Consider the following 27,079-nt stretch of genomic DNA (forward strand, 5'->3'; position numbering starts at 1 on the left):
ATTATAACTCACTATATTGCTGTGAGATCCTATCGGAGGAGCAGATGACAGAACAGGACCTCTCACTGACACACACTGCGAGTTTCTCTCATTGAACTCGCTTATGTGTCTGGCCTTAGAATGAGCCTTACATCAGGGCAAAAACTATCTCACGCAGATCAAATAATATGGTAAACATTCGTTAGTAAGTCTATTATCACAGCCTGATGAACGCATTAAAAGAAAAAACTAAAGTTTATTGAAATCTATTTAAAATAGGGCAAATCCTATATGTCACAATATGTGGCCATCAAGCAACCAGACTTGAAGAGTGCAGATGGGACTTGTGTATAACCCTCTGCACCCATTAAAGTCTGGAATAATTCTTAGCTTGCTAGCAAGGTGCTGCTAATGAACTGCAAGCAAAGAAAAACGGACACGGTCCAGTATACTTGTAGACTAAGGTGTGATACAAGTGAACCTCTGTGATCCTTATTGACTATGGTCTGAGAGAGCTATATACTGCTAGCCACACTGACTGTACTAGGTTGATGGAGTCTGGTCTATAGCTCAACCAGTAATCCACACTATAAATGTGCCTCAGTAGTCCTTGCGTTTGCTGAGCACACATAAACAATCCACACGGTTATCTTTGGAAAGGTCTATTTTTATCACCAATCATCCAAGATACATGCACCGTACTTATGTGTTCATTTCATGTGGATACAAACAAAACCCCCATACACGTCAGTGTTAATAGGCTATCCTCTCATATTGCCACTATCTTATTGTCAGTATCACCTAACTGTTGTGACTCATTCACACCCTGCCTTAAGAACCGTGTCCTAAAGACATTGACTCTACACGTTTCCACGTGACATGTATTCGCCACGTATCCTCAAGGAGCTAGATTAAAGACGCCTGTGTAAAGACAAGTGCCCCGCACTGTTGTGTGCACGGGCTCCGGTGCTATGATGGCCATACGCGGCCGAACAAACGCCAAGTACATATAGCAGAAGCCCCACCCTTTGGTACACGCGCCAGTCAGAACTAAAAGGCGTGTTCCTACTCACGCTCTCTGGCCGTCGAGTACTCCGATGAGCTATGACGTTCCCGGGAGTTGGCACATGCGCGCTTAAATTCTGGGGGAATCCAGTTCGCAGCCCATATCCATAGCCTGGCTTAAAGTAAGTACAGTCGTGGCTAAAAGTTTTGAGAATGACACAAATATTAGTTTTCACAAAGTTTGCTGCTAAACTGCTTTTAGATCTTTGTTTCAGTTGTTTCTGTGATGTAGTGAAATATAATTACACGCACTTTATACGTTTCAAAGGCTTTTATCGACAATTACATGACATTTATGCAAAGAGTCAGTATTTGCAGTGTTGGCCCTTCTTTTTCAGGACCTCTGCAATTCGCCTGGGCATGCTCTCAATCAACTTCTGGGCCAATTCCTGACTGATAGCAACCCATTCTTTCATAATCACTTCTTGGAGTTTGTCAGAATTAGTGGGTTTTTGTTTGTCCACCCGCCTCTTGAGGACTGACCACAAGTTCTCAATGGGATTAAGATCTTGGGAGTTTCCAGGCCATGGACCCAAAATGTCAACGTTTTGGTCCCCGAGCCACTTAGTTAGCACTTTTGCCTTATGGCACGGTGCTCCATGGTGCTGGAAAATGCATTGTTCTTCACTAAACTGTTGTTGGATTGTTGAAAGAAGTTGCTGTTGGAGGGTGTTTTGGTACCATTATTTATTCATGGCTGTGTTTTTGGGCAATATTGTGAGTGAGCCCACTCCCTTGGATGAGAAGCAACCCCACACATGAATGGTCTCAGGATGCTTTACTGTTGGCATGACACAGGACTGATGGTAGCTCTCACCTTTTCTTCTCCGGACAAGCCTTTTTCCTGATGCCCCAAACAATCGGGAAGAGGCTTCATCGGAGAATATGACTTTGCCCCAGTCCTCAGCAGTCCATTCACCATACTTTCTGCAGAAGATCAATCTGTCCCTGATGTGTTTTTTATTTATTTATTTTTTAGAGAAGTGGCTTCTTTGCTGCCCTTCTTGACACCAGGCCATCTTCCAAAAGTCTTCGCCTCACTGTGCGTGCAGATGCGCTCACACCTGCCTGCTGCCATTCCTGAGCAAGCTCTGCACTGGTGGCACTCCAATCCAGCAGCTGAATCCTCTTTAGGAAACGATCCTGGCGCTTGCTGGACTTTCTTGGACGCCCTTAAGCCTTCTTAACAAGAATTGAACCTCTTTATTTGAAGTTCTTGATGATCCTATAAATTGTTTATTGAGGTGCAATCTTAGTAGCCACAATATCCTTGCCTGTGAAGCCATTTTTATGCAACGCAATGATGGCTGCACGCGTTTCTTTGCCGGTCACCATGGTTAACAATGGAAGAACAATGATTTCAAGCATCACCCTCCTTTTAACAGGTCAAGTCTGCCATTTCAACCCATCAGCCTGACATAATGATCTCCAGCCTTGTGCTCGTCAACATTCTCACCTGAGTTAACAAGCCGATTACTGAAATGATCTCAGCAGGTCCTTTAATGACCGCAATGAAATGCAGTGGAAAGTTTTTTTGGGGATTAAGTTAATTTTCATGGCAAAGAAGGACTATGCAATTCATCTGATCACTCTTCATAACATTCTGGAGTATATGCAAATTGCTATTATAAAAACTTAAGCAGCAACTTTTCCAATATTTATGTAATTCTCAAAACTTTTGGCCACGACTGTATATTGATAAAGGACCCACCAGGTCTGATGAACTATTTGCAACTTAAAAGGTCCACATCGCTTCCTTGCGAAGCAGGGGTATGTCAATATCACCACCACGAATCGACATCTTAACCTGTTCAATCCCCTGCACTCTCAACACATTAGGGTTGCCGTCATGCATGTCACATACATGCCGTGCCACAGATGTGTCCCTCTGATTACGAAAGTCTGAGAGATTTTCGCCAAACCTCCTCCTTAGCTCACGTTTAGTTTTGCCAACGTACTGTAAACCACATCGGCAACTAATAAGGTACACAATGCCCATAGATGTACACCTGATAAACGAGTGTATGTTGTATCTGTTCCCTGTAGTGTGGCTTACAAAAAAATGCACCTTTCATAATTTTGCCACATACTATACAGGAGCCACAGGGAAAAGTGCCCTTTAATGTGTTCTTTAACCACTTCAACCCCGCTAGATGAAACCCTCTTAATGACCAGGCCACTTTTTACACTTCTGCACTACACTACTTTCACTGTTTATTGCTCGGTCATGCAACTTACCACCCAAATGAATTTTACCTCCTTTTCTTCTCACTAATAGAGCTTTCATTTGGTGGTATTTCATTGCTGCTGACATTTTTCCTTTTTTTGTTATTAATTTGCAAAAAAATGACATTCTTCACTTTCAGTTGTAAAATTTTGCCAAAAAACGACATCCATATATACATTTTTCGCTAAATTTATTGTTCTACATGTCTTTGATTAAAAAAAAAATGTTTGAGTAAAAGTTATAGCATTTACAAACTATGGTACAAAAATGTGAATTTCCGCTTTTTGAAGCAGCTCTGACTTTCTGAGCACCTGTCATGTTTCCTGAGGTTCTACAATGCCCAGACAGTACAAACACCCCACAAATGACCCCATTTCGGAAAGTAGACACCCTAAGGTATTCACTGATGGGCATAGTGAGTTCATTGAACTTTTTATTTTTTGTCACAACTTAGCGGAAAATTATGATTTTTTATTTTTATTTTTTTCTTACAAAGTCTCATATTCCACTAGCTTGTGACAAAAAATAAAAACTTCCATGAACTCACTATGCCCATCACAAAATACCTTGTGGTGTCTTCTTTCCAAAATGGGGTCACTTGTGGGGTAGTTATACTGCCCTGGCATTCTAGGGGCTCAGATGTGTGAGAAGAAGTTTGCAATCAAAATCTGTAAAAAATGACCGGTTAAATCCGAAAGGTGCACTTTGGAATGTGTGCCCCTTTGCCCACCTAGGCTGCAAAAAAGTGTCACACATCTGGTATCGCCGTACTCAGGAGAAGTTGGGGAATGTGTTTTGGGGTGTCATTTTACATATACCCATGCTGGGTGAGATAAATATATTGGTCAAATGCCAACTTTGTATCAAAAAATTGGAAAAGTTGTCTTTTGCCAAGATATTTCTCTCACCCAGCATGGGTATATGTAAAATGACACCCCAAAACACATTCCCCAACTTCTCCTGAGTACGGCGATACCAGATGTGTGACACTTTTTTTGCAGCCAAGGTGGGCAAAGGGGCACACATTCCAGAGAGCACCTTTCGGATTTCACAGGCCATTTTTTACACATTTTGATTGCAAACTACTTACCACACATTAGGGCCCCTAGAATGCCAGGGCAGTATAACTACACCACAAATGACCCCATTTTGGAAAGAAGACACCCCAAGGTATTCCAGTGAGGGGCATGGCGAGTTCCTAGAATTTTTTATTTTTTGTCACAAGTTAGCGGAAAATGATGATTTTTTTTTTTTTTTTCGTACAAAGTCATATTCCACTAACTTGTGACAAAAAATAACTTTCATGAACTCACTATGCCCATCACAAAATACCTTGGGGTGTCTTCTTTCCAAAATGGGGTCACTTGTGGGGTAGTTATACTGCCCTGGCATTCTAGGGGCCCAGATGTGTGAGAAGTAGTTTGCAATCAAAATCTGTAAAAAATGACCGGTGAAATCCGAAAGGTGTTTTTTGGAATGTGTGCCCCTTTGCCCACCTAGGCTGCAAAAAAGTGTCACACATCTGGTATCGCCGTACTCAGGAGAAGTTGGGGAATGTGTTTTGTGGTGTCATTTTACATATACCCATGCTGGGTGAGAGAAATATCTTGGCAAAAGACAACTTTTCCTATTTTTTGTCACTACCAGAGCTTTGAGACGTTCTCACAGCTCTGTTTCTCCACCCCTGTGATGATGTCACTACTAGAGCTTAGAGGAATTCCCTCTGCCCTGTTTCTCCGCCCCTGTGATGAGGTCTTTACTTTCTGTTTCCTTCCTCCCAGCTGTCCCTCCTGTGTTTGATTTCGCTGCCTTTAAATCACCCCTCCTTTGTAGAGGTGCGGATTATACTTTTCATTTGAGCTGTATCTCTCGCTTGAGTATCTTCACCTGTGTGATATCTTTTCACTGGATCTGTGTTCTGCTGAAGCAAGTACTTCGGATATTGTCTGCTGACTTTGGATCTGTTTTCACTGCAGCTGCAGCTCCTTCAGTTAAGTGTTCAGACATTGTGTGTTTCTGTTTGTTTGCTGACTGGATCCGAGGCGACCCCGGTTCCGTCCATATACTGAGCAGGGCACCGGTGGCCGTGCCCCTTCCACTATTGTAAAGGTTTCAGTGGTCATCAGCCTTAGGTACGCGGGCATGTCTCAATCCACCATCTGGATATGTGCTTAGCAGCTTAGGGAGAGCTTTTAGGGTCTGACAGGGGTCACCCTTTATCCTCCCTAGTTTGGGTCCGGTCAGTTGCTATTCACTGTGTAGGCTCTTGTTGCTCACTTACAGTCATGACATTATAATCCACCATACCGTCCTTTTTTGACATGGATCCGCTTTCTGACCTGGTTGACCGCATGCAGGGTCTTTCTTTGGAGGTAGCGGATCTCCGTCAATCTATGACTCAGCTTCAAGCATTGGGCTCTGCTCCGGCCCATGGAGTCTGTTGCGAGCCAAAGGTCTCACTTCCGGAAACGTTCTCCGGGGACAGTGAGAATTTTGTTAGTTTCAGAGAGGCATGCAAACTCCATTTTTGCTTGTGTCCCCATTCCTCTGGTAATGAGGAACAGAGGGTGAGGATTGTCATCTCCCTGCTCAGGGGTAATGCTCAGACTTGGGCTTTTTCGTTGCCATCGGGGGATCCCTCCCTTCGATCCGTGGAAAGATTTTTTGTGGCCCTGGGGCAGATATATGATGACCCGGATCATGTTACTCTGGCCGAATCTAACTTACGTTTTTTATGCCAGAACAAACTGTCGGCGGAGCTTTATTGTTCTGAATTTCGGAGGTGGGCAGCTTATTCAGGTTGGAATGATGCTGCACTCCGGAGTCAGTTCTCTCATGGTCTCTCAGAGAGATTGAAAGATGCGTTTGCTTTCCATGAGAGACCAACGTCCTTAGAGTCTGCCATGTCATTGGCGGTACGCCTTGACAGCCGTCTAAGAGAAAGAAACGAGACCTCTCTGTCCAGCCATTGTCAGTCTAGGGGCAGTGGTGCGGACTCATTCAGTGTGCAGGGGCCTCATCCTCTCTCGGTTCCCTCTGTGGAGGAGCCCATGCAGCTAGGTCGACTTCCCCCTGATAAAAGAGGATTTAGTCCTCAGAGAATGGTGTGTTTTTGTTGGGGGGGGCATAGGTCATTTGGCAAATGTTTGTCGGTCTAGGAAATTCTTGAACTGTACTAAGAGTTATAATAAGAGAAAAACCTCAAAAGGTAAATCATCAAACTCTGCTTCATCTGCTACTTTGAGCAAAGTTGATGTAGGAATTGATGCTTTTCCTCTGACCTGCAGTTCCCGTTTTCTCCTTTCTGCCAGGGTAGCGCTAGGGAGCAAAGTCATTTCTTGTGAAATTTTTGTCGATAGTGGAGCGGCCGTCAATCTTATTGATACTCAATTTGTAGCCATGCATGGTTTTCAGGTTTGCACATTAGTAAAGGATATACCTGTTTTTGCTATTGACTCTGCTCCACTCTCACAGAGATCCCTGAAGGGCATTGTTCACAATATCCGGTTAGCGGTAGGTGACACTCATGTGGAGGATATATCTTGTTTTGTCCTTAACGGATTGCCTTCTCCTCTAGTTTTGGGGTTACCCTGGCTCACTAGACATAACCCCACTATTGATTGGCAAGGAAGGCAAATAAATGAGTGGAGTGAGTTTTGTAGAGAGAATTGTCTCACAGTGATTTTTGCAGAGGTGTCTACTAAAACGGTGCCATCATTTCTCTCCGATTTCCCGGACGTGTTTTCCGAGAGCGGTGTTCAGGAGCTACCTCCTCACCGGGAGTTTGACTGTCCCATTAACCTCATTCCCGGCGCCAAGCTGCCAAAAGCACGCCTCTACAATCTCTCACAACCGGAAAGAATCGCAATGTGAACTTATATCTCTGAGAGTCTCGATAAGGGGCATATTCGTCCCTCAAAATCACCTGTTGCCGCTGTTTTTTTTTTTTTTGCTAAAAAGAAAGATGGCTCTCTGAGACCTTGCCTAGATTTTAGGGAGCTGAACCGTATCACGATTCGCGATCCCTATCCCTTTCCTTTGATCCCGGACCTCTTCAACCAAATTGTTGGGGCCAAGGTTTTTTCCAAATTGGATTTGAGAGGCGCGTACAACCTGGTCAGGGTCAGAGAGGGGGATGAATGGAAAACGGCCTTTATTACCCCTAACGGGCATTTTGAGAATCTCGTTATGCCTTTCGGCCTGATGAATGCTCCAGCCGTCTTTCAGCATTTTGTTAACAGTATTTTCTACCATTTAATGGGGAAATTTGTATTGGTGTATCTTGATGATATTTAGATTTTTTCCCCTGATGTTCAGACCCATCAGGATCATCTTTTTCAGGTTCTGCGGGAGAATAAATTGTACACCAAGCTGGAGAAATGTGTTTTTATGGTATCGGAGATTCAATTTCTGGGTTTTCTCCTCTCTGCTTCTGGTTTTCGCATGGATCCGGAGAAGGTCCGTGCTGTGCTGGAGTGGGAGCTTCCTGAGAATCAGAAAGCATTGATGCGCTTTCTGGGTTTTGCGAACTATTACAGAAAGTTCATTTTGAATTATTCCTCTGTTGTCAAACCCCTCACTGACATGACAAAAAAGGGGGCCGATTTTTCCTCTTGGTCGGAGGAGGCGCTTGCAGCTTTTTCTAAGATTAAAGAGAGTTTTGCGTCTGCTCCCGTCTTTGTGCATCCCGATGTTTCCTTACCTTTTATTGTTGAGGTGGATGCTTCCGAGGTGGGTGTGGGTGCGGTTTTGTCGCAGGGCCCTTCTCCTGCCAAGAGGCGACCCTGTGCCTTTTTCTCTAAAAAACTCTCCCCGGCAGAGAGAAACTATGATGTGGGAGATAGGGAGTTGTTGGCCATCAAGTTGGCTTTCGAGGAATGGCGCCATTGGTTGGAGGGGGCCAGGCACCCTATCACCGTTTTTACCGACCATAAGAATCTGGCGTACTTTGAGTCGGCCAGGCGTACGAATCCGAGACAGGCCAGATGGTCTCTGTTCTTCTCCAGATTCAATTTTGTCGTTACATTCCGCCCTGGGATCAAAAATGTGAAGGCTGATGCTCTCTCTCGCTGTTTTCCGGGAGGAGAAAACTCTGAGGACCCGGGTCCCATTTTGGCGGAGGGGGTGGTTGTTTCTGCTTTGTATTCTGATTTGGAGGCCGAGGTCCAGGCTGCCCAGACTGAGGTACCTGCCCGTTGTCCTCCTGGGAAGTTGTTTGTGCCTCCTGAGTTACGTCACAAACTCTTCAAGGAGCATCATAATACTGTTCTTGCTGGTCACCCCGGGAGTAGAGCCACGGTAGATCTCATTGCTCGGAGATTTTGGTGGCCGGCTCTTCGTAAGTCGGTGGAGGGTTTTGTGGCTGCTTGTGAGATGTGCGCTCGCGCTAAGGTCCCTCGTTCACGGCCTTCAGGTCCCCTTCTCCCGTTACCCATACCTTCCCGTCCTTGGGCACACCTCTCCATGGACTTTATCACGGATCTTCCTCGTTCCTCAGGGAAGTCGGTGATTCTGGTGGTGGTGGACCGTTTTAGCAAGATGGCTCATTTCGTACCCTTCCCTGGTTTACCCAGTGCTAAAACGTTAGCGCAAGCTTTTGTCGACCATATTGTTAAATTGCATGGCATTCCCTCGGATATTGTTTCCGATAGAGGCACGCAGTTTGTATCCAGATTCTGGAAGGCTTTCTGTTCTCGCCTGGGGGTTCGGCTGTCCTTCTCTTCTGCTTTTCACCCGCAGTCGAATGGTCAGACTGAATGCGTCAACCAGAATCTGGAGACATATTTGCGCTGTTTTGTGGCAGAGAACCAGGAGGATTGGTGTTCGTTTCTCCCTCTTGCTGAGTTTGCTCTGAACAACCGTCGTCAGGAATCTTCTGATAAGTCACCATTCTTTGGTGCATATGGGTTCCATCCGCAGTTTGGGACATTCTCGGGAGGGGGTCCCTCTGGTTGGCTTGAGGAGGAGAGATTTTCCTCGTCTTTGTCTACCATTTGGCAAAAGATTCAGAGTAATCTTAGAAAGATGATTGAGAAATATAAGCGTGTGGCTGATAAGAGACGTATGCCTGGTCCGGACCTGAATGTGGGTGATCTGGTGTGGTTGTCTACAAGAAATATTAAACTGAAGGTTCCCTCCTGGAAATTGGGTCCCAAGTTTATTGGGCCTTATAAAATCTTGTCAGTCGTCAATGCTGTTGCTTTCCGTCTTGATCTTCCATGGGTTTGGAAGATACATAATATATTTTTGTATAAAAATCAAAGAGATTTTTATTTATTTTTTTCTCACAAAGTCTCACTTTCCGCTAACTTGGGACAACAATTTCAATCTTTCATGGACTCAATATGCCCCTCAGCGAATACCTTGGGGTGTCTTCTTTCCAAAATGGGGTCATTTGTGGGGTGTTTGTACTGCCCTGGCATTTGAGGGTCTCCGCAATCATTACATGTATGGCCAGCATTAGGAGTTTCTGCTATTCTCCTTATAGTGAGCATACAGGTAATGAGATTTTTTTTTTCCGTTCAGCCTCTGGGCTGAAAGAAAAAAAAATGAACAGCACAGATTTCTTTATTCGCATCGATCAATGTGGATGAAAAAAACTCTGCCCAAAAAAAAAAAAAAAGGAGGTGAAAGGCGTCTGCCAGGACATAGAAGCTCCGCCCAACATCCATACCCACTTAGCTCGTATGCCCTGGCAAACCATATTTCTCCATTCCATCAATCGATGTGGATGAATAAATCATTGCCGGGATTTTTTTTTTTTCATATACAAAGTGTTTGCCAAAGCATAGGAACACCGCCACCTCCTCAGCTCATATGCCTCGGCAAACGTATCTTTTACTGCAGAGGAGAAATCTCGTCTTGCAGCGCCGCATACACCGACTTGTGTGTAATCTGACAGCAGCGCAATGCTTCTGTCAGAATGCACATCAGTGCTGCAGCTAGTCGATCGGTTGGTCCACCTGGAAGGTTAAAAAAAAAAAAAGAAAAAACCAGGCCACAAGGCAACAATTTTATTAACTTTTGAACAGAACATATAAACTTTAACTTTTTGAACTGAACATTAACCTTTTTGCTTACTGGTGATTTTTTTTTAATTTTTTTTTTTCTTCACCTTTATAGGACAAACCTCTCCTTCCATATGGGACAATGTGCAAAGCGCAAATTGCCCAAAGATGTGGCGAAGTACATTATGCACTTTATCCCAGGTGAAAGGAGAGGTTTGCAGCAGCTGTATATGAATGGGCCCTAATAGCCCTGTGTGCCTGTCCTGGTGAGATGTGATCCCTATGCTAGGTGTACCTGTGTGTGGTACTTCCGGAAACACTCTCCAAAGCATAGGGCAGGGTGGTCAGGGCAGTCAGGACAGAAATAGCGGGCGTCACGCCTTATTCCACTCCTGCTACAGACACAACATCTTTTTCGGGGTGACGGTTGGGTTGAGGTACCAGGAACGACATTGGGGAAATGTCGCTCGTGTAGACGGCTAACTACACTGGTGGATGGGGCCACTGAACCTCCTGGATACAGGAGGTTCTCGATGATCTCTTCCTGAAATTTGAGAAAGGATCCTGTTCTCCCAGCCTTACTGTAGAGAACAAAACTATTATACAGAGCCAATTGAATCAAATATAAAGACACCTTCTTATACCAGCGTCTGGTGTGTCGGGAAACTAAATACGGAGACAACATCTGGTCATTGAAGTCCCCCCTCTCCGTCATTGAAGTCCACCCCTCCCATGAGCGCATTATAGTCGTGGACACAGAGGGGCTTTTCAATGACACGGGTTGCTCGCTCAATTTGTATTGTCGTGTCTGCGTGAATGGAGGAGAGCATGTAAACGTCACGTTTGTCTCTCCATTTCACCGCAAGCAGTTCTTCGTTACACAAGGCAGCCCTCTCCCCCCTTGCAAGACGGGTGGTAACGAGCCGTTGGGGGAAGTCCGCGCGACTAGTTCGCACGGTGCCACAGGCGCCAATCTGTTCTAGAAACAAATGCCTGAAGAGGGCCACACTTGTGTAGAAATTGTCCACATAAAGATGGTACCCCTTGCCGAATAAGGGTGACACCAAGTCCCAGACTGTCTTCCCACTGCTCCCCAGGTAGTCAGGGCAACCGACCGGCTCCAGGGTCTGATCTTTTCCCTCATAGACACGAAATTTGTGGGTATAGCCTGTGGCCCTTTCACAGAGCTTATACAATTTGACCCCATACCGGGCGCACTTGCTTGGGATGTATTGTTTGAAGCCAAGGCGCCCGGTAAAATGTATAAGGGACTCGTCTACGCAGATGTTTTGCTCAGGGGTATACAAATCTGCAAATTTCTGGTTGAAGTGGTCTATGAGGGGCCGAATTTTGTGGAGCCGGTCAAAAGCTGGGTGGCCTCTGGGACAAGAGGTGCTATTGTCACTACAGTGCAGGAAACGCAGGATGGCCTCAAATCGTGCCCTGGACATAGAAGCAGAGAACATGGGCATGTGATTAATTGGGTTCGTGGACCAATATGACCGCGATTCATGCTTTTTGGTTAGACCCATGTTGAGGAGAAGGCCCATAAAAAAATTTATTTCGGAAACTTGGACAGGTTTCCACCGGAAAGGCTGGGCATAATAGCTTCCCGGGTTGGCGGATATAAATTGAGTGGCATACCGGTTTGTTTCTGCCACGACTAAGTCCAAGAGCTCCGCAGTCAAGAACAGCTCAAAAAAATCCCAGGGCCGAACCGATCTGAGCTGTCTCAACCCGAACTCCAGACTGGGCGGTGAAAGGGGGAACTACAGGTGCGGCTGAAGTTGGGGACTGCCAATCAGGGTTTGCCAGCACCTCTGGGATTCAAGGGGCTCTACGGGCCCGTCTGTGCGGTGGCTGCGACGGGGTAACTAATGCACGTGCCACCGTACCAGCTTCAACTGCCCTTCTGGTGCTCTCCACTTCACCATGTTCTACGGCAGTGCTGGTACTAGGTCCAGGGAGGGCTGCGCTGCTGGTGTATGCCTCACCACGTAATCCAACAGCGCCAGCCCCACTCTGCTGCCCTTGAAGCGGATCCTGCACAACCTGTGGTCTAGCGACACGGGGCCGGGTATGCCTGGTGCCATCAGGGACCTCAACCTCCTCGTCCGAACTTTGGGTCAGAGTGCCACTGCTTTCTACAGGTTCATATTCTGACCCGCTAGATTCATCAGATGAGGGTTCCCATTCCTCATCCGACTGGGTCAGAAGCCTGTAGGCCTCTTCAGAAGAATACCCCCTGTTTGACATTTGGGCAACTAAATTTAGGGGTATTCCCTTAGACTACCCAAGAAAAAAAGCAAGCCTGTCTTACAAATGGGAGGCTAGCGAAGTACCGGAGGCCGCTGCGGTTGATAAAAAATATCAAAACAGATTTTTTTTTATCGCCGCAGCGCGTGTAAAGTGATTGTGCAGTGATAAAAAAAAAATAAAAAATTGTCACTGCGGCGGGGCGGGCGTGGGCGAACGCACGTGTGGGCGACCGATCAGGCGTGATCGGGCAAACACTGCGTTTTGGGTGGAGGGAGAACTAAGATGACACTAATACTATTATAGAGCTGACTGATCAGTTCTGATCACTTCCAGACACTATAAAAGTACAAAAGCTGATTAGCGATACGCTAATCAGCGAATAAGTGACTGCGGTGCGGTGGGCTGGGCGCTAACTGATCCCTAAACTACCTAACCAAGGGGCCTAAACTATCCCTAAAACCTAACAGTCAATACCAGTGAAAAAAAAAGTGAGTTTGCACTGATCACTTTTTTAACTTTCACTAGTGATTGACAGGGGCAAGAAGGGGTGATCAAGGGGTTAATTGGGGTGCAGGGGGGGTGATCTGGGGCTAAGTGTAGTGTTTGGTGCTACTCACTGTGAAGCCTGCTCCTCTGCTGGATCCAACCGCCCAAAAAGGACCAGCAGAGGAGCAGGGAAGCCATATAACACATCATATTTACTAATATGATGTTTTATCTGGCTTCTCATTGGATTTTTTAAAAATCAGCAACCTGCCAGCGACGATCATTGGCTAGCAGGTTGCTGACGTGACCCCCCCCTCTAACTTTTGCCGGCCCGCGATGCGCATGATGACGCTCGCGAGATGACGCTTATATGTGTGAGACTGCGCAGCGCTGCCACCGCCGGAACGCGAATCTGCGTTAGGCGGTCCGGAGGTGGTTAACCAGGTTTCAGATTTAGGGCATGTACAGTTGCAAGAAAAAGTATGTGAACCTTTTGGAATTATATGGATTTCTGCACAAATTGGTCATAAAATGTAATCTGATCTTCATCTAAGGCTACTTTCACACTTGCGGCAGTGTGATCCGGCGGGCAGTTCCGTCGTCGGAACTGGCCGCCGGATCCGCCGATCTGCTGCTGACTGAAAACATTTGTGAGACGGATGCGGATGCGGATCCGTTTTACAAATGCATTGCAAGGACGGATCCGTCTCTCCGCTTGTCATGCGGACCGACGGATCCGTCTTGTACATTTTTCTCATTTTTACCGATCTGCGCATGCCGGAACGACGGATCCGGCATTCCGGTATTCTGAATGCCGGATCCGGCGCTAATACATTCCTATGGGAAAAAATGCCGGATCCGGCATTCAGGCAAGTCTTCAGTTTTTTTCGCCGGAGAGAAAACCGTAGCATGCTACGGTTTTCTCTTTTGCCTGATCAGTCAAAACGACTGAACTGAAGACATCCTGATGCAAACTGAACGGATTACTCTCCATTCAGAATGCATGGGGATAAAACTGATCAGTTATTTTCCGGTATAGAGCCCCTGTGACGGAACTCTATGCCGGAAAAGAAAAACACTAGTGTGAAAGTACCCTAAGTCACAACAATAGACAATCACAGTCTGTTTAAACTAATAACACACAAAGAATTAAATGTTACCATGTTTTTATTGAACAAACCATGTAAACATTCACAGTGCAGGTCGACAAAGTATGTGAACCCTTGGATTTAATAACTGGTTGAACCTTTTTTGGCAGCAATAACTTCAACCAAACGTTTCCTGTAGTTGCAGATCAGACGTGCACAACGGTCAGGAGTAATTCTTGACCATTTCTCTTTACAGAACTGTTTCAGTTCAGGTCGTTTTCCTGTTACAACACCCATCTTCTGTTGAGCTTCAGCTGGTGGACAGATGGCAGATTCTCCTGCAAAATGTTTTAATAAACTTGTGAATTCATTTTTCCTTCGATGATAGCAATCCGTCCAGGCCCTGACGCAGCAAAGCAGCCCCACAGCATGATGCCCCCACCACCATACTTCATAGTTGGGATGAGGTTTTAATGTTGGTGTGCTGTGCCTCTTTTTCTCCACACATAGTGTTGTGTGTTTCTTCCAAACAACTCAACTTTGGTTTCATCTGTCCACAGAATATTTTGCCAGTACTGCTTTGGAACATCCAGGTGCTCTTGAGCAAACTGTAAACGTGCAGCAATGTTTTTTTTTTTTTTGGACAGGAGTGGCTTCCTCTGTGGTATCCTCCCATGAAATTCATTCTTGTTTGGTGTTTTACATAACGTAGATTCGCTAACAGGGATGTTAGCATATGCCAGAGACTTTTGTAAGTCTTTAGCTGACACTCTAGGATTCTTCTTCACCTCATTGAGCAGTCTGTGCTGTGCTCTTGCAGTCATCTTTACAGGACGGCTACTCCTAGAGAGAGTAGCAGCAGTGCTCAACTTTCTCCATTTATAGAAAATTTGTCTTACCGTGGACTGATGAACAGCAAGGCTTTTGGAGATACTTTTAGAACCCTTTCCAGCTTTATACAAGCCAACAATTCTTAATCATAGGTCTTCTGAGAGCTCTTTTATGCGAGGCATCATTCACATTAGGCAATGCTTCTTGTGAAAAGCAAACCTAGAACCGGTGTGTGTTTTTTATAGGGCAGGGCAGCTGTAACCAACACCTCCAATCTCATCTTATTGATTGGACTCCAGTTGGCTGACACCTCACTCCAATTAGCTCTTGGAGATGTCATTTGTCTAGGGGTTCACATACTTTTTCCACCTGCACTGTGAATGTTTACATGGTGTGTTCAATAAAAACCTGGTAACATTTAATTCTGTGTGTGTGTTATTAGTTTAAGCAGACTGTTATTGTCTATTGTTGTGACTTAGATGAAGATCAGATCACATTTTACGACCAATTTGTGCAGAAATACATATCATTCCAAAGGGTTCACATACTTTTTCTTGCAACTGTATATAGACTGTGTACCAGACAATCACGTAAATTGGAACTACGTTGATACGCGATTAAAGGACGGTCTGGTATCAATGTAGGATGGACCAGTGACACGATCAAAATATAACATATAGGCTGGACAGCCAGCGGATACATCAGATGAAACTGGCAAATTAGGCTTAAGTACGTGGACAGAGGGCATCCACCATCAGGGTGTGCCTCTGGGCTGAGCCATTATCTAGGGTTCCGACAGGGTCAGATTTCCTACAATGTAGTCCTTATTTGCCCCTGATGCCAAGTTTATCACTGAGTAGCTAGATTCCCTTTAGACAGTTGCCAAGAGGTTGTGTATAACCAAAGGAGGACAGCATCTGGGGTCAAAGTAATAGAGGAGGGGGATATACTATTAATCGAATGGGTAATCTCTAACCAAAAAGTATGTTTCTTTAGGCAGAACCAAAAAATGTGGCTTAACAAGCCTTCTCCAGACCCACATCTCCAGCATGCACCATAGTCCTGTATGCCCCTTAATCGCATTCCAAGAGCTATAACTTTTTTGTTTTCTCATCAATGTAAATTTTTTGCAGGACAAGTTTTTTAATGCACCATTTTGGGTACATGTAATGATTGATTAAAGCCAGCTGTTTAGCGAAAACCTCCTTTGTTTACATCAGTAAAAAGACGTATTAGTGGTCACTAAGGGGGGTTAAGTAGATCTGCTTGGAGGTTTTGTACCATTGTGTCAATATTTTATAAGAGTGTTCCTGAAACCGTATGCATCTCGAGAACCCATGGGAGTGAGAATGTATATGCAGAATACCTATTTCTGAAAAATCAATGTTCAGTTATGTGGCCAAGGTCTTTATGTATTGAGAGATCACTTTGTTACCTTGTGTCAACAAGGAGTACTACAAAAGTGAGTTCAATTTTGGTTGGACAGTCTTCTTGTGCATTAACATTTCAAACCATGTTTCATCTTTTACTTCTCCTAATTATTTACATAATAGCCTGCAAGTAGATAGGAGTTTAGAGGTGTCTAGAAAGTTACCTCGGGTGGAGGTTTAAAAGGCAGATTGAGGATCTTCTTCTGGGGCAGGAATTTCCCTAAGAAAGTCCTCCAATGTGTGGTCTTGGAACCTGTCCCATACTAGTGCAAGATCGGTTACTACTAGTCTTACAAGAAAGGGGATCAGACCTGCTGGCATTACAGGGGATAGACTACCAAGCAAGTCATAGTCCTTGTTTAGGGTTCGTACAACTGATATGGTTTCTATAAGAAGAGGGCTGTCCCCTAAAGAGGCAGCAGAAAGACAACACAGGCCTGCTCTCTGTTCATGTGTAAGATGTGTTAGTTCCACCCTGTATTTGGGGAATTGAATTTGGAGCCATCTTTTCAAACGGATCGCTCTATAATAGGTGAGTACATCTGGGCGACCAAAGCCACCATGTTCTTTCCTTAATACTAATTTATTGTAGGATACCCTAAACTTCTTCCTATTGCACAGGAAGGTTGTGAAGATTGGTCTTGGGAGGAAAAAAAAAAAAAAAAAAAGATCTGGAGCAAGATGGGGAGGATTTGTAGGACATATAGGAGTTTGGGCATGATGAAGGTCTGTAAGAGGTTTTTACGACCCATTCACAAGATATAGGCGATCTTGAAGGACTTTAAATGTGTTTGAATATCTTTAAGCAAAGGGACATAGTTGAAATGGAATAGTCTTCCAAGTTGAGAAGGGGTTTTGACTCCTAAATAAGTAATACGGGATGTCTGCCACTTAAAAGGTGTGGATGCCCTTAAGGCTGTCACTAATGCAGAAGGGGGGCCTGAGACATTAAGGGCCTCAGACTTGGAGTGATTGACCTTGAAATTGGAGAGGTGGCCAAACTAGTTAAATAACTAATAGGTGCGGGAAGGCCTCGACAGGGTTGGTGACCATGATGAGCAAGTCATTAGCAAAGACTGCATTAATGTAATAGGTCTTATTATCCGCCACCTGAATATCATGAATACTGGGATGATCTCTAATGGCCTGGAAAAGGTCTCCATCACAAGAATAAAGAAAGTGGGAGAAAGGGGCACCTCTGCCTCATACCATTCCTAATTGGGAAAGAGTCCCATTAACTCTAACTTTGCACTCTGGTCACCATATAAAATCATGATTGCCTGAAGGAATCTTTCTGGTATACCAAAACGCAACAATGTCTTCTGCAGGAAATCCCAATTGACCCTGTCAAAGGCCTTCTCCACATCTATTCCTAGGAGCACCAGTGGTTGACATGTCATTGTGGCTACTTGAATGACTGTAATAAGCCTGCAAGAGTTGTGGTTCCCTTCTCTACCTGGGACAAAGCCTTCCTGATCATGTTGTATGAGTTTAGGGAGAAAGGTGCTGAGCCTCTTGGCCAGCAGCTTTCACCAAATTTTATCATCAACATTTAGGAGTGAAATCAATCTGTAGCTCCCCACATTGTTGCAGGTCATTCCCCTCTTTAGGCAGAATAGCAGACTATTGCTTCAAGGGATTGTAAGTGAAGGTGGAAACCAGAAAAGAGAGATCTGCACCAGTCGGTAAGCTGAGGTAACAGAATGGGCAAGAACTTCTTGTAATATCCCACAGGAAAGCCATCTGGACCAGGACCTCTCGCCAATAGCATTGATTTATTAATCCTCCCAACCTCCTCTTCCGTAATTGTTCTGAGTAGGGTCTCTGCATCCTCCACAGATAGGCAGGGTAATTGTAATTTGCACAGAAAGTCATCCATGATCGAACAAGAGTCCAGTCTTGATAGATCCCCAGACTCCCTAAAATTGTACAGGACCTGGTAGAACTTGGAATGCTTCAGCTATATCTTTTGTCTTTGATACTAGCTTTCCACTTTTTTTGCTTAATAGAAGAAATGCAGGTAACAACTGGACTGAATAACATTTATTTGCATTTTCTTAAATACAAATTGCTTTATTATACAATGAATTAACAACACGTTACAAATTATCTAAAAATCAAGACAAATGTAAAAGAAAGAATATTTTAAATAACAGAAAATTGTTTTCCAACCTTTACAAAGTGCAGGGGATTACCATATGTAGAAATACTCTTACTCCTCGCTGCTTCTATGACAATTTTGTGCCTTTTATAAATTGTAAAATTAATTTTGCACAACAGCAGCTCAATATAACAATGCTCTTATGCGGAGACCAGTCATTCCTGTTTGATATACTATAATAGTTAATGGACATAATGCTGATGAACATTTCATAATGCCACAGTTTCGCAAAACTGATGATACAAAAACAAAAAAAAACTAAAAACACAAAAAAACTGCATTACAACAATATAAGGCTACTTTCACACTCGCGTTTGGTGCGGACCTGTCATGGATCTGCACAAACGCATCCGTTCAGAACGGATCCATTTGTATTATCTGTAACATAGCCAAAACGGATCAGTCTTGAACACCATTGAAAGTCAATGGGGGACGGATCAGTTTTTCTATTGTGCCATATTGTGTCAATGAAAACGTTTGGCTTAGTATCGTCAGACAAACACCAAAACGCTACTTGTGTCCGCCTCCAAAGCAGAATGGAGACGGAACAGAGCCAAACTGATGCATTCTGAGCGGATCCTTTTCCATTCAGAATGCATTAAGGGCAAAACTGATCCGTTTTGGAGCGCTTGTGAGAGCCCTGAACGGATCTCACAAACAGAAAGCCAAAATGCCAGTGTGAAAGTAGCCTTACAGATATATAAAAATATACAAACAATTTGGATATCTGGAGAAAGAAATTTAGACAGCTGAACCGCAAAAGGTTCTTTGTACAATGAAAAGTTATGCAATTTTCCATGATATCTCCTGTATCTGGAGGATCTCTGCTTGCAGTCATACCATATAAACCTTCATTGTTTACTTCCCAAGGATACAAATCTGTCCTGGTCACGTGATGACAAATGCATGGCCAGGGCAAATTCTCATCTAATAAGTAATAAAGGTGGCTTTCGAATGACAGCAAGCAGAGATCCTAAAAACCTGTAAGGAATTAATACATAAATTGTATCGGAAAACTGTAATTTTAAATTATAAAAAGAAGCAGCTTTATTTGCAGAAACCGTAGTGCACCTTTAGGTTGGTGATCCCTTCTGGTTTTCTTTTCCTCTGTATTCTAGAAGGATGAAGTAGAAAAACCTTGTGTTTTCAGAATACAGGAGGCAAAAAATTGGATTTCCAATCCAGTTGTGTAAATGAACCTTTAGATGAAAAAGTAAAAAAAGCGCACAAGATCTGCTAGAAGTTGTATACGGAAATAATAAAAGCTATGGACTGCCAGCAGCTTAGGAAATCTATTGGTTTTAGTATGAAAAAAACTTGCATAGCTTGAGATTTGCTATTTGATGAATTGTTCTTCACTTTATACACTAAGGCTAGCTTTGCCAGCTTTAATCTGTTGCAGACTACTACTATGAATGAGTCTGGATGTAAAACTAGAAGGTTTTCCTATGGCCTCACAATACAGTAGTAGGAAATAATGATTGACAATGCAGTGCAGCATGGCCTGGCTATAGAAGAGTTGGATACATAACCATACCTTATGAATGATGTAGTAGGCTGCTACAGTATACATCGATCCTTGCCTAGTATGACATTTACAGAAACCTGAGCGAACAATAAATGCTGAGATTTTTCTATCAAATATGTAACTACATAGTATAAGAATTCCCTTCTCTCCTGTTCAGAAGACGTGAAGCTCACACCTCTCGCTGCGCTTTATTATTGGAAGATTTACTGAAAGGGGTTGCCCAGGATTACAAAATCTGTACATGAACTGTGTCTGGTACTCCGAATATGGTTAAGGTACCATACCAGATGGGAGTGGGCCTGTTTACAGGAGACCTTTTTGAGCAAAAGTGTGGTAAAAAAAAAAAAGTTTGCAGTATTGGCCAAAAAATAAATAAAAAAAACATGAAGAATAATCTATACCATCAGGAGTGCATTCTCAAAACTTTTCTCTACTCGAAGAAAGGATTGAATGCTCCCCAAGTAAGTGATGGCGAACCTTTCAGAGACAGAGTGCCCAAACTGCAACCCAAAACCCACTTATTTACCGCAAAGTGCCTACACGGCAATAAATGCTACAGTCCAATATAGTATATCTCCCATGTACTTTATCATTTAGCTATAATAGCCTGCCTAGGCATATTGGTACGCCTTAGACTTTTTCCAGGGTGCGGGTGCCCACAGAGAGGCTCTGAGTGCCGCCTCTGGCACTTGTACCATAGGTTCGCCACCACTGCTATAATAATATCTAAGACTGTATGAGACCAAACTAGATACCACCATTTTAAACTGTATGACTGCTATGTGTTTAAGCTGTTGGGGTAAGTTGACACGTAGTGGATGAGGTGTGGGTAAAGCCACATCAGGAAAAACATTCATTTAACATGTTAAACATTGCAATGGCGTCGTAAAGGGCATCAAAGTTGTATCGCAAAACATATGTGTCATAACTAGGGAAGCGCAAACTTTATATTCTGAAGTTCGTGTTGTGGTATATGCTGAATTGCGTTATGGATTCAGTTACTACGGACCATAACGCAATTCCATGACGGAATACATAACAGAATGCCTTTAGAGGCATTCCGTCATAATAGAAGTCTATGGGCTGCAAAACGGATCTGTCCGGTTTCAGTTATGCAGGAGAGGACTCCAACATAACGAAAACTGGACGGATCCGTTTTGCTGGCCATAGACTTCTATTATGACGGAATGAATAACGGAATGCTTCTAAAGGCATTCCATTATGGAATTGCGTTACAGTCCGTGGTAACGGAATCCATAACGCAATTCAGCATATACACCAACCCGAACTTCAAAATATGAAGTTGCTCATCCCTAGTCATAACCCTTAAGATGTGCATAAAAAGATTTGCAAATAGAACTCTGGGCATAAAATTTATAATAAAACCTTTTTTTATGTGGGCAGAAATGGTCACTTCTCCTGCCCCTTAACGAGAGGGGTTTAGCACTGTGAGGACTCAGTGTTCTCCTGCCTGGTAGGCCCCAGAGCATGGCTACTGAAAGGCCTTGCCATGGGCTGACCAGGAATCTGCATAACAAATTGTGAGGATTCCCGGGGCCATATAGCAGAGGATGAGGGGGTTTACATAAATGAAACTGAAAGGGGTATATTGGCCAGAAGTGATAAATGGCCCTGGTCCTCAGCTGCAAGCTAGAAGTTAGGGAGGTTCAATTTGTACCCTGCCGCTCCATTTAAAGTTCATGGCACAGACAAAAGCAACCAAGCCCAGTGTTTGGACCCCCACAGATCTAGCATTTATCACCTATCAAGTGAATAAGTGATAAATGGTTCTAGCGAGAATACCACTTAAAATTATCGCACAATTGCTCACAATGTTCAAGGTCTCGGTTTGCCTTCAGTCAGTGGGAACATTTTTGCTTACTTCTAGGCGGAAATCTGGTACAGACGTAACCGTTCTCACAGCTGAAAGTCAACTATAGTTGTTTTCAGTCCTCTGAATCTTAAGGGCTCATTCAGACGACCGTATGAATGAGTCTGCATCCGTTCCGCAACTTTGCGGAATAGGTGTGAACCCATTAATTTAAATGGGGCCGCAAAAGATGCAGACAGCACACCGTGTCCCTATCTGTTGTTCCGTTCCTCGACCCCGCAAAAAAACAGAGCATGTCCTATTCTTGTCTGCAATTGCAGACAAGAATAGCTATTTTGTATCATAGTGTCGGCCATGTGCAATCCGCAAAATGCGGAATGCACACGGGCCGGTATCAGGGTTTTGCAGGGCTGCAATTTGCAGACCGCAAAACACTAGTGTCGTCTAAATGCCGCCCAAGGGTGGATCCTATGAACGATTGTTAGCGATCATCTGGCAGTCTAATACTGCCTCCAAATGCTCATTCATCGGGATGAATGCTTAAAAACCACAATAGAGTGGGCGGCAGATCACGCAGTTACACCGCTGTCCTGCATGGGAACGAGCGATGGCATAGCGATCACTCCTCCCCATGATGCGGAGGACATCGCTGCATGTAATAGCAGTGGTATCCTCTGCTAGCTATCTGACAAATGCTTTCCTGCCGACCATCGTCTGTGGCATCGGGATGTCTATTACACCCTTTAGACTCTAGAATGACATGTTACCTACACTCACACCTGGTTCTAAACCATCAGCAGCAAAGTGAAATTTGTGCTACTGACATACTTATGTCACAAAAGATAGCCTAGACTGCAAAAACTGTAGTAAACTCTGGACATGGGTTGTCCAGTTACACTGTGAGGCTTTACACATTCAGGCTTAAAGGGGTTGTCTGGTTTCCCATATTGATGACCTATCCTCAGGTTAGGCCATCAATATCAGATCAATCTGGTACTAACGACCTATCCCAAGGATACATCATCAATATGGGAAACCAGACAACCCCTGTAAGCCTCATTATGTAAACAGGAATATTCCTTTTTACTCACAACCCGCAGAAATTTAAGCAGTGAGTAAATAAAAAAAAACTTCAAAACATTAAACTTCACTATTCACGCAGGAAACATTTTGAAGTTTTCTAGAGTACCTGAATCCAATTAACTAGTCCACACACAGTGGAGGGACCGATGACATCACTGAAACGCAAGGCACATGGTGAAGAAATACATTACATGGTCATGAATAATTACTTCAATTAGTTTTTCCAAGTACGTCCACCTAGGACATAAACACTCCGTCTTTGCATGTGGTGAATCCGCTGCATTTTCCTGTACCGGCAAAGTAGATGACAAGACCTCATCCACACACTGCAATAAAACCTGCTGCAGAAAATGCCATGCAGTGCGGATTGTAAATCCACAACATGTCAATTTATGCTGCAGATTTCACCCTTTTCAATGCAGGTCTAAAGCAAAATTACATTAAAGCCTCCTGTAATATGCAGAGTTTGCCATGGAAATCTACCCCATATGGTCATACCCTAAAGGGGAAGCCAACAATAAATTAAAGGGGTATTCAGGTTGTCTGAAGTTCTCTCCTATTCACAGGATAGGAGATAAATTAGATTGGTGGGGGTCCTACCGCTGAGACGCGAGAATGGGAGTCCCCTGAAATGAATGGAGCGCCCAGTCGGGGATTCGCATGACCACTCCATTTATTTCTATGGGAGTTCTGGAGATAGCTGAGCGCCAAACTTCCACAGAAATAAATGGAGCGGTCACAAGCATGTAAGATCGCTTCGTCCATTTCAGGGGGGGCTGCAGGGGGTACAGGGCCCCCTGTTCTCGTGATCGAATGGGGGTCCTAGCAGCAGGATCCCCCACTGATCTAATAGTTATCCCCTATCCTGTGGTCAAACAACCGGAATACCCCTTTAATGATTGTATACTGTAATATAGACTTTAAGGGCTCCTCTCAAGTCTGATGTCTCAGCTAAGCTGTAAACAGCTCCCCCATATTAACAATCTGATGTTAATATTTTTTACATAAAAAGAAAACCCAACTTCGCTGACCTTTGTTTTCCCTGAAGGGTGAGAGCTGGTTTTAAAGGCAGTAGGCTGGTGGGATTCACTGACAAAAACCTAACGTGTATGGCGGGATCCATCATACAGGGGGACGCAACAGTCAGAGGCAATATCAGCTATATGCCAGGAGCCAAACCTGCGTTGATCAGCTGAAAGGGTTTTTGCTGATGAGACAACCGCTTTATGGCAGGTCCTCGTAAAAGCTGTCTGGGGAAAAAAAAACGGACTGAAAGCTGTTCCTCATGACTTTACAATGAAACACACAATCAGCTTGGCCGCGGAACCAATATATATTTTTTTAATGGAGATGGGGAAGCAGCTATGCAATGAGGCGGTGGCATATAAACTGTACCTAACCACAAGGCTGCCAAAAAGGACAAGTGGAGGGGAGGTGACTAGGCAAAACCCAAATTTTGAGTTTTGCCCAGAATCTTATATTGCATGAAAAGTGCACTAGACAGCAGGTGCAAACCAATCAAACAAAGCCAACACCGGCAAAGAATGCTACATGTTGATTACCCGCTTCAGAAACGGTTTTGCATATGAATGTAGTTTTTATTAGTATTATATCATCATACATGTCTTAAATGAACTAGACACACTATGCAAGGAGAATAAATGCAATAGAAAAATATATGTGTGCCTTTTCTAAATTATTGCTTTGTGCAATTACACACATACAAAGTAAATTAAATTATTCCTTTCACGCGACAATGCTGTCTCTAAATACAGCTATGAGGATAGAAAAGCATGGCGATGAACTTTATAGCGCTGCACAGCGTGTATTTTTACTATGGTACAGATTGAAAACATCTATACAAAGCAAACTGAAATATAAAGAATAAAATACATAAGATTAATTTAGCTTTGAAAATGACAACTCCTAAAACTTCATACAGTAAATTTACAGCCCCGGCCTGAAAAACCAACCCGGTTTACTTGGTGGGGGAAAAACTGATCCAGCAGTGTAATTACAAGGGCAGACGTAGTTCTAGGAGCTTTATATTAATCAGGATAGCACATTTACGTATTAATATATTGCACCAGGGTTGCTGTAATGGCTAATCTCGGATGCTCAGTGTCCACACAGTATGAGAATCGCACAGCACAGTTCTATTCTTTATATTCAAGGACTAGAACCGCATACAATAGTTTTCTTACCACTCTCACAGTGATACAGGAAACCAATCTGACAGCTTAGTGTTTAGAGTTCAGTACTGAGACAGGTACAGGTGCTTATAAAGTTATAGAGAAAAGTTTTACTAAAAGTATTACAATGAGATATAAAATGTTCATATGTTACGGTGGCAAAGTCATCAGTCACAGCTTATGACCAGTAAACACTGGGCCAAACATTTTATCATTTTTCATTCTCTGCTTTATTTTAAATGAGCATCACCCTTTACAGCAGAGGAAGAAGATTACCCAGACTTGAGTAGTTTTCAGGTTGCGCATCCGGACAAAATAAGTGACGCCCGTGTGCAAGGGGGCCTTTATTAAGGTAGGAATACCCTTGAGGCTATGTTCAAGGTGAATTTGTGTATGACAATTCTGCAGCATAGTGCCACCAATGTGGATGACATGACAAGAAATCTGAAAAAATAAATAAATAAAAATGCACAGCCTAAACTGACCTGCAGCGCGGATGTAAATTGGTAGCATGTCAATTTAAGGATATCATCCTTTGCCATGCAGAAAGAAATCTGCTGCAAAATCCACAAGTTCCACTGCAGGTTTTGCTCATTTCCATAGAATAATTTGCAGGGAAATTCCAGTAAGCTATTTGTGGCCATACCCTAAAGGGGTTACATACTGTAGAATCAGAAGAAGAAAGGCTTTTTTTTTAAATAAATACTATTTTTGTTAATCTCATAAAACACCTTTAAATTGTTATTTTCATAGTCCTGTATGGTGCCTGTGGCAGTGTACCAAATGTACAGAAATGTAAGTATCAGTGTAGGGACACCCAGAGGTAGCCACCACCTCCGCTCTTCGCCCCTGGCTCCGGAATTCTCCTTTACTATTGATGCCTACGATTACTTATGATGTATTTTTTTTGTATCTTTGATAAAAGCTCATTCACTGACGCTAGGCAGAAAGGCTGTAGAATTCGCCCAGGCAGAGGTTTTCATTACATCTCCTTCCATCAGTAAACTGCCATGTTAGTAGGTGGTACAATAATGTGAGATTTGTATACTGTATAATTCTATTAGCTTGATACAAATACTGGTATTGTCCATGCTAACCAATCTGAGACTTGAAAAAAAGCTTCATTCATGCCATCGGTAGACTGAAATAAGCAAGTGCACAAAGCATGCTGGAGAATAAAAGTCTCGGGCCCTGAAGACTACAAAGACAATGGCTTTGGAAAAAAAGCTACAAATCAAGATTTTGGTTGGAAATCTCCCCTTTAGTTTGAAAAAATGAAAGTGCACTGGTTGTTCCTGTGGCACTATTAGGATGGAGGGTATCGCAGAGAAATTGTTTCTAGAATGGTGATATAGTAATTAATTTGCTGTATAAAAGCACTTGTCCAAAATATGCTGCATGAACGAGCTGGTAAAAGAACTGGTGAGAGCCCATGCCGTCAAATGACCAATGAGTAAGATGAGAGATAGGCGCACACTAACTAAGGCTCTCTATCAAGAAGAAGATCAGTTCCATTACCAGAGGTAAAATGCTGGTGTCTGAGGTCCGGTTGTGGATGACTGGGATGAGGGCGCTGTCCAGGTCATTCAAGTACTGTTGGGGGAGAGGCTGACCACCTGACCCTGCACGATACTCAACCTGAAGAGAAGACCATATAAAAAGAACCATTTAACGCATATAATATAAAACAATCATATCAGGTCTCCGTTAAGTTTACTACTTACTACTTACTGCTCAATATCTTACTTCATTTCAGAAAACCAACCTGTGCGGTGTTTAGACACAAGCATAAGGGTACTTTCACACTTGCAGCAAAGGATTCCGGCAGGCAGTTCAGTCACCGGAATTGCCTGCCAGATCTGGCAATCCGGACGCAAACGGATACATTTGTGAGACGGATGCAGATCTGTCT

The 27,079-nt window shown here is 43.6% G+C and overlaps 1 protein-coding gene across 7 annotated transcripts in view; it reads right to left on the minus strand.

The window, feature by feature from the left end:
* ZFYVE16 (zinc finger FYVE-type containing 16) overlaps nucleotides 1–27,079 on the minus strand; it is a 112,410-nt gene that overhangs the window by 6,762 nt on the left and 78,569 nt on the right. For all 7 annotated transcript variants that reach the window (XM_044276031.1, XM_044276032.1, XM_044276028.1 and 4 more), the window contains one exon: nucleotides 26,686–26,805. In XM_044276031.1, the coding sequence (XP_044131966.1) occupies nucleotides 26,686–26,805 (120 nt within the window). The remainder of the gene's footprint in view (nucleotides 1–26,685; nucleotides 26,806–27,079) is intronic.

The sequence above is a fragment of the Bufo gargarizans genome, chromosome 1, assembly GCF_014858855.1.
Source record: "Bufo gargarizans isolate SCDJY-AF-19 chromosome 1, ASM1485885v1, whole genome shotgun sequence".
NCBI lineage: Eukaryota > Metazoa > Chordata > Amphibia > Anura > Bufonidae > Bufo > Bufo gargarizans.